This window comes from Neltuma alba, unplaced genomic scaffold (assembly GCF_004799145.2).
Source record: "Neltuma alba isolate B1F8T4 unplaced genomic scaffold, ASM479914v2 tig00005084_pilon, whole genome shotgun sequence".
NCBI lineage: Eukaryota > Viridiplantae > Streptophyta > Magnoliopsida > Fabales > Fabaceae > Neltuma > Neltuma alba.
The window spans coordinates 394,774-408,551 of NW_021633971.1; the positions used below are offsets into that span (position 1 = coordinate 394,774).

The 13,778-nt window shown below is 37.5% G+C and overlaps 2 protein-coding genes across 4 annotated transcripts; both read left to right on the forward strand.

The window, feature by feature from the left end:
- The first annotated feature begins 1,273 nt into the window (after positions 1 to 1,273).
- Positions 1,274 to 6,987, forward strand: LOC114746720 (RNA-binding protein 1). 3 transcript variants are annotated; one of them, XM_028934998.1, is made up of 6 exons: positions 1,274 to 1,437; positions 2,232 to 2,353; positions 3,006 to 3,243; positions 3,469 to 3,530; positions 3,603 to 3,684; positions 6,253 to 6,987. In XM_028934998.1, exons 1-6 carry the CDS (start codon positions 1,347 to 1,349, stop codon positions 6,282 to 6,284), a joined length of 627 nt encoding a protein of 208 aa, XP_028790831.1. In that variant the 5' UTR covers positions 1,274 to 1,346; the 3' UTR covers positions 6,285 to 6,987. The 3 variants fall into 3 exon arrangements, with proteins under 3 accessions (XP_028790831.1, XP_028790832.1, XP_028790830.1); XM_028934999.1 differs by having other exon boundaries at positions 6,262 to 6,536; XM_028934997.1 differs by lacking the exon at positions 6,253 to 6,987 and adding an exon at positions 4,897 to 5,370.
- Positions 6,988 to 8,822: 1,835 nt separating this feature from the next.
- Positions 8,823 to 11,717, forward strand: LOC114746640 (oligopeptide transporter 6-like). Its single transcript, XM_028934871.1, has 6 exons — positions 8,823 to 9,311; positions 9,510 to 9,607; positions 9,704 to 10,273; positions 10,363 to 10,621; positions 10,793 to 10,975; positions 11,103 to 11,717. The coding sequence occupies exons 1-6, from the start codon at positions 8,823 to 8,825 to the stop codon at positions 11,715 to 11,717; spliced, it is 2,214 nt and encodes a 737-aa protein (XP_028790704.1).
- Positions 11,718 to 13,778: the final 2,061 nt, after the last annotated feature.

A 13,778-nucleotide genomic window follows, 5' to 3' on the forward strand; every position in this document is an offset into this window, starting at 1 on the left:
CCAACGTAAAGAAATGGTGACTTAGAAGCTAGAAGAACGATGATTTGACAATAGAGTGTAAGTGAAGTGATGAAATGACACTAGGAAGAAAGAAAATTTGACAACGGATAAGGAAGAGTAGGTGAATGAGAGAGAAATAACAAGGAAAATACATTTTATATACTAATAATAAAATAATTTAAAATTATAGTTTTATTAGTAAATATTTTTTACACATTTTAATTTAATCACATGATTTTAATGATTACCGGTTTGACTCCGGGTTAATTCTGATCCGACCTACTAACCCTTAACCCACTATTTTGATCGGTTCACTAACCAGTCTGATTTTTCATACCTTGCAAATAACTAACTTAACAAACTTTTTTAATCTAATCAAATTATTCAACTAGTTATTATATTAAAAATCAGAAGTGGTACTTTTTATATTAAGGATAAGAGGCAGTAGATGTCATACTACACAAAATACAAAGCATGATGTTCCATCTATAAATTTATAAAAGTGCATACAAATATTACTGCACGCCAACCACTAAACAGTGTGATGTTATTTTCATCATCTCTTTTCTCTTCGTTTTTTAATCGTTTGAATTTGATTTCTGAATTTTCGCGCATAAAGTTCTATTTAGATCAAGATGCCGTTCCGCTCTATAGTTTTCTCGGGCCGAGCCTCGTGGATAATGTTTACTTTTTATGACATGCAAGCGAAGAAAATATAGTTAATGCATGTGTTACGGTCTCTAAACATGGTAGAAATTCAGCCCGCAGAGCCTCCATGTGTTTTTCATCCTTGTTGGGGAAATCTGGATAATAGTCTCTGTTAAAAAAGATATAAATTTAAATGAGTGCAATTATAATTTCTGAGTATAACTTTTCTTTTGTTGTGTGCAGTATATTATCAATGATGTGCGACAATTACAAATACAAAAGTCATTTACATACAACAAAAGATATGTTACGTACAACCAAAAAAAATTACACTCATAGATCATAGTTGTATACGTTTAAATTTAGGTCATTTTAGTTCATTAAGTTTTCAAAATGAGTTTTTTTCCAAATTTTTCTCAATTTTATAAACACAAATTTGAAATAAACAAAAAACCAAGTATCAAACTGACTATTTGTATTTTTTGTGTGCCTTCAACTAATTGTTTGTATTTGTAATTGTAAGAACGAAAAATGTTTTCTTTTTGCTTTCGGCCAATGATATTTTTTTGCAATGAGTGTTTTTCTAAATGTTGACAAGTGCCAGCCGAAGACTCAAACGCGGCGGTAAACGCATCATCAATCTCCTTCTCTCTTCAGGAGCTTGTTGTCTGTCCGTCCGACCGACTGTAACAATCCTCATGTCTGATGCTTACTGGAGATACAGCGACTCACGGCAGATGCCGTCGTCGATGCCTTCGATGGCCGGAAAGCGCTCGCGCACGGACTATGGTATGGGAATTGCTTGCCTCATGATGGAATATAGGGTTTTTAGATGCTGTGCATTATTTTAATTGAATTGCCTTTCGATTAGTCGCTGAAATGGCTAAAATTTGAGTTTTTACCAGTTGCTGATAGGCCATGTCAGAAGTAGAACGCATTGTTTTGCTAATGCTATTCGGTTTTCGAAGAATAATTGTTTTCCCCCTAATTCATAGTTTTGGGTTTTTTTTTGGGGGGGGGGGGGGGCGTTCGATGATATAGGCGTAGACGAGCTACAAGGTTTACGACTGAATAAAAAATGAAGAATGGAGATATTGCCTAATTTCGCGGGATCATGTATGTAAGGAGACATGGCAAAGTTGGAAATGGATAGCTTGGTTTGAGATCCAATTGAAATTCCAATGGAGGGCGATCTGATGGTCTAATAGACCTAGTGTCTGTTTAAATGATTCTAAACATTGAGAAGTCCCAGAAAAAAAAATAAAATCCCCATTCAATGTCCGTTTGTTCTTCTTGGTTCTGCTCAAGTTATGGTTATTTGCTTGGGAACTCTAGGGGAAAAGAGGCTGTTAATGATTAAATTGTCAGATTGGTCTTACTGTTTTGGGAAGTTCTAAGTCTGCGTTAGATTGTTTTCACCCAGATTCATAATCTTCAACAGATGTTTGAAATTTATATTATCCTATTTTTATCTTAGTAAATGAAACTTTTCTCATGTCACCAGTCACAATGCAAATGATTGTTTTCTCTCTTTTTCTGGTCTCCGTCTGATTGTTAATTACAAATATTGCTTGCCTTTGAAGATGTCTCTGGTGTTCATGACATGGCCAATTACTTTCCCCGTGATGATGATAGAGGCCGGCTCCAAGTAATTAGAGATACAGAATCCCTTGAAGCATCCTATGAGCGTTATCTTCATAGCGCGGTACTGTTTGTCCCTACCAATGATCGTTCCTACGCGGTTGAGAATATATGTCTTAATCTCTCGTGCCCCTGACTGGCATGTTAGCCTTTTTTTTTTTTGGGCACCAAGCACGTTAACTTTTAGGCACATAGGATGTATTAATTCTGTTTTGTGTTGATGCATATGGAAGCAATATAAATCTGTTCAATTTAATATTCTTGTTTTTTAACTTTTAACTGCTGGATAAAAAAAAGAAGGGAAAATCGCAATTAAAGACCCTGGAATTTGAAAAATGCAGATAGAGACCCGTGACAACTTCACTATGGCTTTTAACAATAATAACAAAACTCATAGTGAAGTTGTCACGGGTCTCTATCTGTGTTTTTCAAATTACAGGGTCTTTCTTTGCGATTTCTCCAAAAAATAATCCCCCATCGAAGAATATTTTAGATCTGAATGCCTGATGGGGAGATCTGGAGAAGGTGGGGGGTAAATAATTGAAGGAATTTTTCTCATAGAAATTCTTCAACAATTTTTATCCTGTTCTAATTATTGTGTAATAATCACAAGAATACAGCATTAAACCTTGCCCAGGCATGTTTAATCTCAGGGGAAGTCTGGTATACCAAAGGGGCCTATGAGGTTTATGTCTAACATTGTGTACATGTTTCAGCAAGTTTCCTCTTATGGTGCTGGGCAGCCTCCCAGAACCATTGGCGGGGTGGTTTCCAATCGTCCTGTTGATGATTCATATGCCCATAGTATTGGGGGAGTAGACCCAACAACAACTGCAAAAGACAAAACCCTGGGAATAAGCACTGGAAGGGCCGAGCGTCTGCTTCCACCTGATGCTACCAATACACTGTATGTGGAGGGCTTACCTTCCAACTGCACAAGACGAGAAGTAGCTCGTATCCTTTTATGTGATTCCTCTTATGTTGATTCTTTTTAATTGCATATTTGCACTGCCGACTTTGCACCACTTTTGTTCCTCTCATGTGCAATGCCTATTACAAAAATTTACCCATATTGTCTAATACCGAATATGGAATCATTTGTAAAGAAGTAGGTGTAACGAGTGATGTTAAAATGATGGTGTTAAATACTCTTTCTGGCTTCTTAACTTATATGTATAGACATTTTTCGTCCTTTTGTTGGCTACAAAGAAGTTAGACTTGTTAGCAAGGAATCAAGACAAGTAAGTTTAATTGTTAAATAGAAAATATATATCTATTGCATTTGATTGACTTTTGAATGGGATCACATGCAGCCTGGGGGTGATCCACTGGTACTTTGTTTTGTTGATTTTGTGAGTCCCGCCCATGCAGCAACTGCTATGGATGCCCTGCAGGGTAAGATCTGTTTTTCCATGATTCTAGAAATGACACCAATGAGCATCTGCCAGTCCAATGTCATGCATTTTTCCTTATTGCGCTGATGATAAAGAAATAGCACTCATCTGTAGTAGTAGTAGTAGTAGTTGTTGTTGTTGTTCTTTTTTGGGGGATATCACCAAAATAAGAGTGCAAAGGAATGATTTACATATGGAACTTCTTTATACTACCTTTCCTCTTTTGATTGCCAAGAGTATGAGACTGGTTGGAATGATGTATGCACATTTGGTTTTATGGTAGTAGAGACGAGCATCTATCGATCATTTCATGGGATGGATTGGGTCTAGGATGTGATTGCTTCTTGCGACAGCACAGTTGAGTAAAGGAATTACTCTAAGGTGCCTCAATTAGATTGGAGCTATTTTGCTTCTCCATTTTGTTGTTCACTTTGTTTGGCCATTGGGAGTTGGTTTGACTGAGATGAAAGTGGGACTGAAGCTTGGAAGGTTGCTTTATGGCTTACATGATGAATGTGATTCGCTTAACATTTCTGTTCCCAATGGTAAAGCCGACATCAATTTTCATTGATTTCTCGGGTTATATATTTGCGCGCACATATCGCTTTTAGCCCCAAATGCCAGCTGGGCAGATATTTCCAAATCATGGAAGCATTCACCTTCTTGGCCTAGTGCAACACCTCTTGTTTGTGTGGATTACGAAAAAGGAAATATACTGTTACTTGAAATAGAAGCCCATTTAACCATAGATACCTCTAGTTTAGAAGGCAGATCTGATTCTCCGTATCCTGCCAACTACTGACTAGACGGGAGTGTGGATAATATCCACTAAAACATCGTTTCTTGTTTCAGTGTCGCGTCTTCCTGAGGCTTGAGGATACACTTGTGCCGAAATTTGCATGTTCTGAAATTTGCTTGTTTCAATGTGTCTAAAGGTAGAGATAGTCCAATTGTGGGGAACTATTTAAGGTGGCTCTCCTTCTGCCTCTTTTCTCGTGTGAATTTTTAGCCCCTTTTGTAATGAGTGAGGAACTCGTATTTACGCATATGTTAGATATAGGGTTTAAACATTTTTCAAGTGTATTTCAGGATTAATATGTCTTAGACTGAGGTAAGATAACGCACGTCTAATGCATTCTGTCTTCTGACACCCGTAATTCGCCGTTGACGTGGCTAGTTGTTCAGCGTAAAACAGTGGGCCTTAATTTTGCAGGTTACAAATTTGACGAGCTTGACCGCAACTCGGTCAATTTAAGGTTTCAGTTTGCTCGCTATCCTGGTGCAAGGTCAGGTGGCGGGCACCGTGGCAAGCGTTGAACTATTTGTCGGCTGCTGATTAATTCTATTGTTTCGTTCCATGGACTTCTATTAATGACGGTCGTTTGGTGCTGACTCAAAGCTTCGTTTATGAATGGTAAATCGTACTGAATCATGGAGCGGCAATTCTTAGTAGGACTCGCTCATCAGATGTTAGAGACCCCTCTTTTATCTCAAGAATTACAGCCGCATTCGTTAAGACAAGCTGAATCTTGCGCCTATCCTATGCTGAGTGTACATTTGTTTGAGGAAATTGTCTAACTTATTAAGAATAAATTACCTCAGATTGTCTGTGTTCCCTAGATTCTCTCGTTATTGAAGGTGGATTTTTACTTTGGGTGTTAATTAGATGCATACTTTTCATGCTTCTTTGAGCCTTCTAGAATATCAAATAATGTCTACTAATTGTTTATATACCTAAAAAGACAAACAAATTGCGGCTAACAAGTATATTGCTTACATGTATTATAAACAATATAGATGCTCTAGCGAAAAACTTTCAACTTCTACGTATCTTTCCTTGTGCGTATGTACTCTGGGTGTCAAACAAGTATATTCCTTCTGCGTATACCCTGAGAGAAAAATATGTGCATGCTTCTCACAGCTAGCTCTGCCATTCAGGCTTGAATGATAGGGTAAAGGTAGCGTGGGTCGATTTGAATTCAGGATGCAATCTATTTTTCTGCTTAATAATGTCAGGTTATAATTCGTAGTTCATATTTAATGTCTGTATATATGCTTTTATGATCTATTTTTTTAAATAAGTGTTTACAGACATTCTTGGGAACATTTTCCTCAGATTGTAATTTGACTTTTGACCTCTTAATTTGTGTTTTTAAGTTATAGATTTAGATATTTGGCTTGTACTTATGGATCTTGCAGTGTTACAGCAGTAACTGGTTTGTTCCCATCGACAGTGGTGACCTTGACTTTACTGACATTGAGAAATTATGATTATTAATTTAATTTAAGGACATTATTTTGTCATTATGACCAGAATGGTAGAAATGTTGAAGGGTGATTATTAGCCATTTTTGGCATGTAACATTTTACAACTGATGCATTCAGTTATTTAGTCGTTGACATTAGCCTCAAGTCTGAAGCAGCTTCTGCGCCTGTTGTCACTTAACTATAAACAATTACTGGCCATTTTGGTCGTCCTTGCAGAATACTTTATGAATTGAGAATTTTAGGTTTTTTTAATCTGGGTTTAGGTTGGTGAAGATTGCCAAGTCATTGATCCGTACAACAGGGTTTGCAGGTGATTTTGTCTGCTCTATTTAAGTAATGTGCTTGGATGGGTAAAAACAATGCTGTATTTGGAGAAAGGAGATCTAGGCTTGACCTCTTTAGTTGATTATGTGCTTCATTGATGAGTACATTCCTCCTGTGACATAAGTTGGTTTTGCCATCATGTGGGAAGTAGATTCACAACTTCTGCTTCAAAGTATAGCACATGAAGTCGCTGTGTTGGTGGCTTAGCTATTGGCTTCTTTCTTCATTTGTGGCAACCATGGGCATGTCGGTCAAATTTCAAGGTATTCACTATAAATCAGGGGGTCAGACGGACCATGGGCATTGGCTTCAAAGTATAGCTACTGCCTCTAATACAGAGTTCTTTTGTTGCTCGTGGTCAGACGGACCAGAACTTTTCAAGGTATTCACTATAAATCAGGGGTTCATCCTAAACTAGACCATAGTCATATTGTGGCCACTTTGGTATTATCTTGTGGATTCCAATTGTACTGAAGTCCGGAATATCGTAGATGTTTACATGCAGTAGTAATATTTGGCTATAGGATAAATGAGATGTTTGGGATATGCTCGTACCCAGAAGGCAGTTTCTTAGATTTTTGAGCTTCATTTTTATGCTCCACATATGTCTTCAAACAGAAATTTTGTATAAACGATCATTTTGGTTCCTATGTTTCTATCGATAAACGAGCCCATAAATTTTCCAAGAAACAACCGCTGATTCACCGCTTTATTCAGATCGAGTTAGTTCTTGTTTCTGTCAAAGCTATATTATAAATGCCTACAGAAAAATACTTTATCCATGGAAATGCAAGACTTGTATGCTTGATGTTGATGGTGTTTTGTGTAAATTGTGTTGGTATCAAGGAATATATGGGGGCTGACTGTATTTGGTGGATACTAAGGTGCAAAGTGCAAATTAAAAAAAAAAGGGTCAAAAACTGAAATCAGTGGAATATAGGGTAGGCATTACAATGTGAATTTATCATATGTATATATAGTCTTGCTTAAAATGAAGAAATAATTAGCTGTATTTTGTATGGAAGAAATATTATCAATGAACACATAATATTGACAAAAAAGTTAACATTTTATAAAACTCATAACAAGTCATTTCATTCACAACTCATCAATATCATTCATCTATCAACGTATGTGCAGTGCTTGTCAAAACAAAACATGTATAGCTAATAAAAAACATTACTACCTCTGGTTTTTAATATAAGACCCTGTTTGAATTTTATTTTAGTTCTAAATATAAGATCCAATTCACTTTGTTTCTCATATTTATATATTTTTTTCCAAAGTAGCCTTTCTAATAATGATAGTTCTAGTCAATATACTTGATTAGCAAGGATATTTTAGAAAAGACAATACCTATTTAGGACAAATAACTAACTCAACTTACTTCCTTAATCTCCTCAAATTAGTCAATTGGGTCTTATAATTAGGACCGAAAGTAGTATTACTATAAAACATAATGTCCATATTAAAACAAAACATGTATAGTTAATTATAAACATACACATCTGAGTTGCAATGAGTTAAAATTTATAGACTAAACTGTAATCCAGTGAAAACTTTAAAAATTGAGATGTATTAAATTAAAATTTAGGAATTGAGTTATGAAGGAATCAAAACTATATAGGGATAGATTAATTTAGTGGTATTTAATTTATTAACGGGCAATATATCTTTGCAATTGCACGAGAGAGTTCAATGGGATAGCAAAATCGAACAATGGTAACACGTAACACATTATAACAAATTCTGGTCCCGCCACTCTAGTTAATCTTAGAGTCCAGTTCTTTTAGCTAGTTTCTCTTGTTTTCCTTCGTATATATAAAAAAAAACACTATTATAACAAAATTTATTAATTTTATTTTTATAAAATAACATGTTATTTTCATAATTCATGGGATTTGATTGAATGCACAAAATTCTGAAAGAAAATTCAAAGAGGCCCTTGAGTGTCATAAGGAAAAAGTAAGTGAATAATAAATATATGGTAATTATATCATCACATCAGATTCCGTGTTATCTTCTTTTTTCTTTTTTTTTCTTTTTGGCCAACGATTCTGTGTTATCATTATATACTAATAAATAATTAAATAATTAATAATGGAGTTATAATTCATCACTTTATTAGGAAGCTACGACCGTTATAAATGTAATTATATGGAATTACGCTTTTAATAAATAATGCATGTACAGCTAGATCCAAGCTGTAAATAATAAATTAAAATTGATTCGATAGCTAATCTTTTAGATATACAAAAGATTTGTCTAATAATAATGATACAATAAAGAGCCGGTAAATATATTATTATTGATATTGATTACAGTTATCTTATGCAATCGTAACTGAAAAGGAAAAGCGGGATATTCAACGAACTTCTACCTTATCCGATGTATAAGCAATATGATATTGGCAACTTTGTAGGCCGGGTTCATTCTATTTATTTCGCCATGCCACATTCACAGCTCCTGACAAAACTTCCTATTTATTAGTTTACGATATATCATACTTGGCGCTTCAGAGCAGCATCTCTGATCTGAGTTGAAGCCATGGATACGGCGAAAACTGTCGAGGATGGTGAGCGGAAAAAGACCCCGGAGGAGGTTGCCGATGAGTGTCCGATCAGACAAGTTGAACTCACAGTGCCCAAAACAGATGATCCGACCATGCCTGTTCTCACTTTCAGAATGTGGGTGCTTGGTATCGTTTCTTGTGTATTGCTGTCGTTCGTGAACCAGTTCTTCTGGTACAGAAAGCAACCTTTGAGTGTGAGTTCAGTCTGTATTCAGATTGCCGTCGTTCCGATAGGCCACCTGATGGCAAAAACGTTGCCTGCTCGTTCGGTGTTCAAGGATACACGTTTTGAGTTCTCTTTGAACCCAGGGCCTTTCAATATTAAGGAGCATGTTCTCATCACCATCTTTGCCAATTGTGGTGCTGGGTCTGTCTATGCTACTCATATCTTAACCGCTGTCAAGCTTCTTTATAAAAGAAAGCTTACTTTTCTTCCGGCCTTGCTTGTAATGCTCACCACTCAGGTACCATTCTAACTCGTTCTCAAATTAAAAAATAAATGATGGAGTTGATGAACTAGTTGCTAATCTTTCGCTGTCATTCTTTCCTTCATTCCTTTCTTTTTATTTTTCTACTCTATCATATCCAGTATTCCTCATGCAATCAGTATTTGCGGATCAAATCGTCTTCACTCGCATAGAGAATGACTTTTCGTGTTATAGGTGCTAGGGTTTGGCTGGGCAGGACTGTTCAGGAAATTTCTGGTCGAGCCAGCGGAAATGTGGTGGCCATCTAATCTGGTTCAAGTCTCATTATTCAGGTTTCTTTTTACGTTATGTGTGTGTGTGTGTGTGTGCGTGCCGCATGCACAACACTAGAACCAAGCTGATGTAATGTGCATGTAAATTAAATGCAGGGCTCTGCATGAGACGGGGGGAAGACCCAGGGGCAGTGCAACCCGAACTCAGTTTTTCCTCATTGTGATGATCTCTAGCTTCGCTTACTATCTGCTTCCAGGCTATCTTTTCTCAATGCTGACCTCCTTCTCTTGGGTGTGTTGGCTTGCCCCCAAGTCAGTCCTCGTCCAACAATTAGGTTCTGGTTTAGAGGGTCTAGGAATTGGCTCTTTTGGGGTCGATTGGTCTACCATTTCTGCCTACCTTGGCAGCCCACTTGTGAGCCCTTGGTTCGCTACTGCTAATGTTGCTGTGGGCTTCGTTCTCGTTATGTATGTCATGACACCCCTATCCTACTGGTTCAATGTCTATAACGCTAAAAACTTCCCCATATTCTCTAATCAGCTTTTCACCGGAAATGGCTCCATATATGACATCTCAAGTATCGTTGATTCCAATTTTCATCTTGATCGGAATGCTTATTCCACTATTGGGCCACTCTATCTCAGCACCTTCTTTGCAATGACTTATGGCATGGGATTTGCTACACTTTCTGCAACTCTTACGCATGTTCTACTCTTCAATGGAAGGTATGTTATAATATGATCACCGCTTTAATTTCTGAGTGTCAGATCCCGGAAAGATGGAGCTGATGATTTGCACTAATTTCGCTATGCAGAGAAATCTGGCAGCAAAGCAGAAAAGCATTCAAAGAGAGTAAAACAATGGACATACACACGAGACTCATGAAGAAGTACAAATCAGTACCCACTTGGTGGTTTCTCATCATCTTAGCGGTGAACCTAGCTCTAATCTTCTTTTCTGTCCAGTATTATAACGAGTCGCTTCAGTTGCCTTGGTGGGGTGTATTGCTAGCCTCCGCACTTGCCGTTTTCTTCACTCTCCCGATTGGTATAATCTCAGCCACTACAAATCAGGTGTGTGTATATCACTTCCATGCATCGCCAATGTTATATATTGATGTCACGCCATAAGCCCTCTAATTTCGAAAAATATATCATCAAAATAAGAATACCATGCATGTGAGAAGTAAACTTGTTTATACGAAATGTCTCCTGTAAGTTAATCGATCTCTTCCTGCTGAGCAGCAACCAGGTTTAAACATTATAACGGAGTACATCATTGGCTACATGTACCCAGAGCGCCCAGTGGCTAACATGTGCTTCAAGGTGTATGGGTACATTAGCATGACTCAAGCATTAACCTTTTTAGCGGACTTCAAACTTGGTCACTACATGAAGATTCCCCCCAGAACAATGTTCATGGCCCAGGTCAATTCTGCTTCCTCTGTATCTTTAAAATTATATATGAACCATAACATCACGATATACGTCATACAACAAAATAATGCTGAGCTTTCTATAATCAGAAGCTAAGCATGGCCAATATTAATTGCAGGTCGTAGGAACAATCTTATCAGTCTTCGTGTACACAATTACAGCGTGGTGGTTAATGGGGTCCATTCCTAACCTCTGTGACACGTCGAAGTTACCAGAAGACAGCCCTTGGACATGCCCAATGGACCGTGTGTTCTTCGACGCCTCTGTTATCTGGGGTCTGGTCGGCCCGCGCAGGATCTTCGGAGACCTTGGTGAATATGGCAATGTGAACTGGTTCTTCCTAGGTGGAGCCATAGCTCCCCTTCTGGTGTGGCTCGCTCACAAGGCATACCCGGGTCAGAAATGGATAAGGCTAATTCACATGCCTGTGCTGTTAGGCGCCACGTCACTGATGCCCCCGGCGACTGCAGTGAACTTCACCAGCTGGGTGATTGTCGGGTTTCTGACGGGCTTTGTTGCATACAGATACAGACCCGATTGGTGGAGACGCTGTAATTATGTGCTGTCTGGGGGTCTGGATGCTGGCACTGCTTTTATGACCATCTTATTGTTTCTTTCTTTGGGATCAAAGGGCATTGGGGTTGACTGGTGGGGAAACAACGTTGAAGGCTGCCCTTTGGCTGCTTGCCCTACTGCCAAAGGCATTGTTGTCGACGGCTGCCCCGTTCTCTGATCGCCTTCTCACACAATACCTTTGTTATTTTTCCAGTCATTTACCTGTATATTTGTTCTATTCTTATCTCTCTGGGATTTTTCATCCTTTCATCAGCTTAGTTTCAGCTGGAATCCACTTTACGTTGTTCTGTTAGAAAAGTAATGGCATGGCCAAGAGAGAGTCCACTAGATTACGTTTGGATCATTGACTAACATTAGAACGTACAGAACAAGAATTAAGAGTTGAAATAAAACCTGTAATTTGCAAAGTTAAAAGAGAATAAAATAATGCTTCAGTCTTATTATAAACAGTTTTTCTTCCATTTGCAAGTTTTGAATTTAAATTTGGAAGGAAAATGACGAGATGTTTACAATGTGGCCAACTCATTGGATTAATTAGAAAAATTGAGTGGGTGTGGCTGGTTGAGGGTGATGTGGATATTATGAGTCCACCGTATGAGGAGCAATACAATCGGATCTGTGAAAGACTCAACTAATTTGGTAGATGATGGCTCACACAATTAAGCAGCATGAGCTATTTGTGTAATCCTCAAGTTGACAGCTTCAAAAGTGATAAATGAAAGTAGCTAATATAGTTTGGTTCTTATTATTGGCTTCGGGGTCTCTTTCTGATGCCATTCGTGTTCACTCCTCCTACTGCTCTCGCCACCATGCAAATGCACTGCTTCTTCCTCTTTTGGTAATTGTTGCTCACACCCACTGGTAATTACCTTCTTCTTCTTCATTATTTGTTCCTTCCACCGCCTCCTCTCTCTGCCCTCAGTTATTTATTTGGTAGCGTATTTCAATTCCCCCAACCAAGTACATATCACGCGCTACTTAAACATTTCCATTTCTCTTATTTTATTTTGCTCTCTCTTAGCATCTGCTATATATATAATTAATAACATCAATTTTATTGAAGGGTGAAAGGTTCTTCTGAGGAGTAAATAAATTGAATCCCGCGTAGATTTTGGTTAAGGCTGAGACATGAGTTTTAATTAATGGAGTTATCAAGCTGCCGATTGGATTGATCTTCGTTAGAGTAAAATGGCCAAGGGTCAAAGTTTTGGCATTAATTAGGTTACTTCCTTTGGGTATCCTAGGCCACAGATTTTCCTCCGCCTAGCTGGAACCGGGAAATTGGTTGGGCCGGCCGCTGGCCTATATGGGCACGGAGTCCAAACACCCTCCCTTTTATTATGTGTAAATTAAATTTATTATTTTATTATTTTTCCCTAAACATTCACCTGAGCCTCCCGCCAGGGCAAGAACACCAACATTAACATGCACTTAAATCAGCTCGGCAGTTAAATTAAATATCTCATTTACTATTGATTCAGCTAAAGTTCTGCGATAATAGGACGGATTTTATAATACAAGTAGATTAGATATTTAAGATTTGTTTATCTAATCAATATAAACCTTCCTCTACTCTAGATTGAAAAAAACCCTGAGGAGTCTTCATCTACAAATACTTTTAAGTCCAAGATTAAAGTATGAGTTAAATGATTAAATATTAGATTATAATTGTAGTTGATTGTATGAAGCGATGATACTTCATGGCGTGAATGCTTATAAAATAAATATAATGGACAATAACAGAGGTGAGAATACGTAATATAATTCTTAATATTAAAATTTTATATTTAAAGTTAAATTCAACCTCAACTCATTTATGTACGAAGGGTAGAGAGAGTAGACGAGTAGCATATAAAAGGTAAGAAAAAGGGGGAAATTCATATCCTCAGTTTATTGAATGTGGTCATAAAAAATGCAAGTTAAGGAGCCAGCCTACCTGATGTTGCCCATCTTCAACTCAGTCACACTGACCATTAGAGTAAAGTTGGCAGCCAATAGATCTGATTACCCATTTTTCTCCACCTCCTCTTCATTAATGAGCTAGAAGAGAGCTTCGCAGGAAATATACCCAAATTTGGCAAGAAGATTGAAAACTTGAACAAACATCTCCTTATCACCAGTCGATGCAGGGCATTTAGGTTCAAAAAAGGAAGCAATACTCGTGTATCCACTCTAATTTTAACAATTAAATGTAAAATATTCAAAATATAGTAAATTT

Coding starts and splice junctions, on each gene's coding strand:
- LOC114746720 (XM_028934997.1), top strand. CDS start 1,347: ATGTCTGATGCTTACTGGAGATACAGCGACTCACGGCAGATGCCGTCG. Junction 3,244..3,468: donor CACAAGACGAGAAGTAGCTC/GTATCCTTTTAT, acceptor TTATATGTATAG/ACATTTTTCGTCCTTTTGTT. Junction 3,685..4,896: donor TGCTATGGATGCCCTGCAGG/GTAAGATCTGTT, acceptor TTAATTTTGCAG/GTTACAAATTTGACGAGCTT.
- LOC114746640 (XM_028934871.1), top strand. CDS start 8,823: ATGGATACGGCGAAAACTGTCGAGGATGGTGAGCGGAAAAAGACCCCG. Junction 10,622..10,792: donor TCTCAGCCACTACAAATCAG/GTGTGTGTATAT, acceptor CCTGCTGAGCAG/CAACCAGGTTTAAACATTAT. Junction 10,976..11,102: donor GAACAATGTTCATGGCCCAG/GTCAATTCTGCT, acceptor TATTAATTGCAG/GTCGTAGGAACAATCTTATC.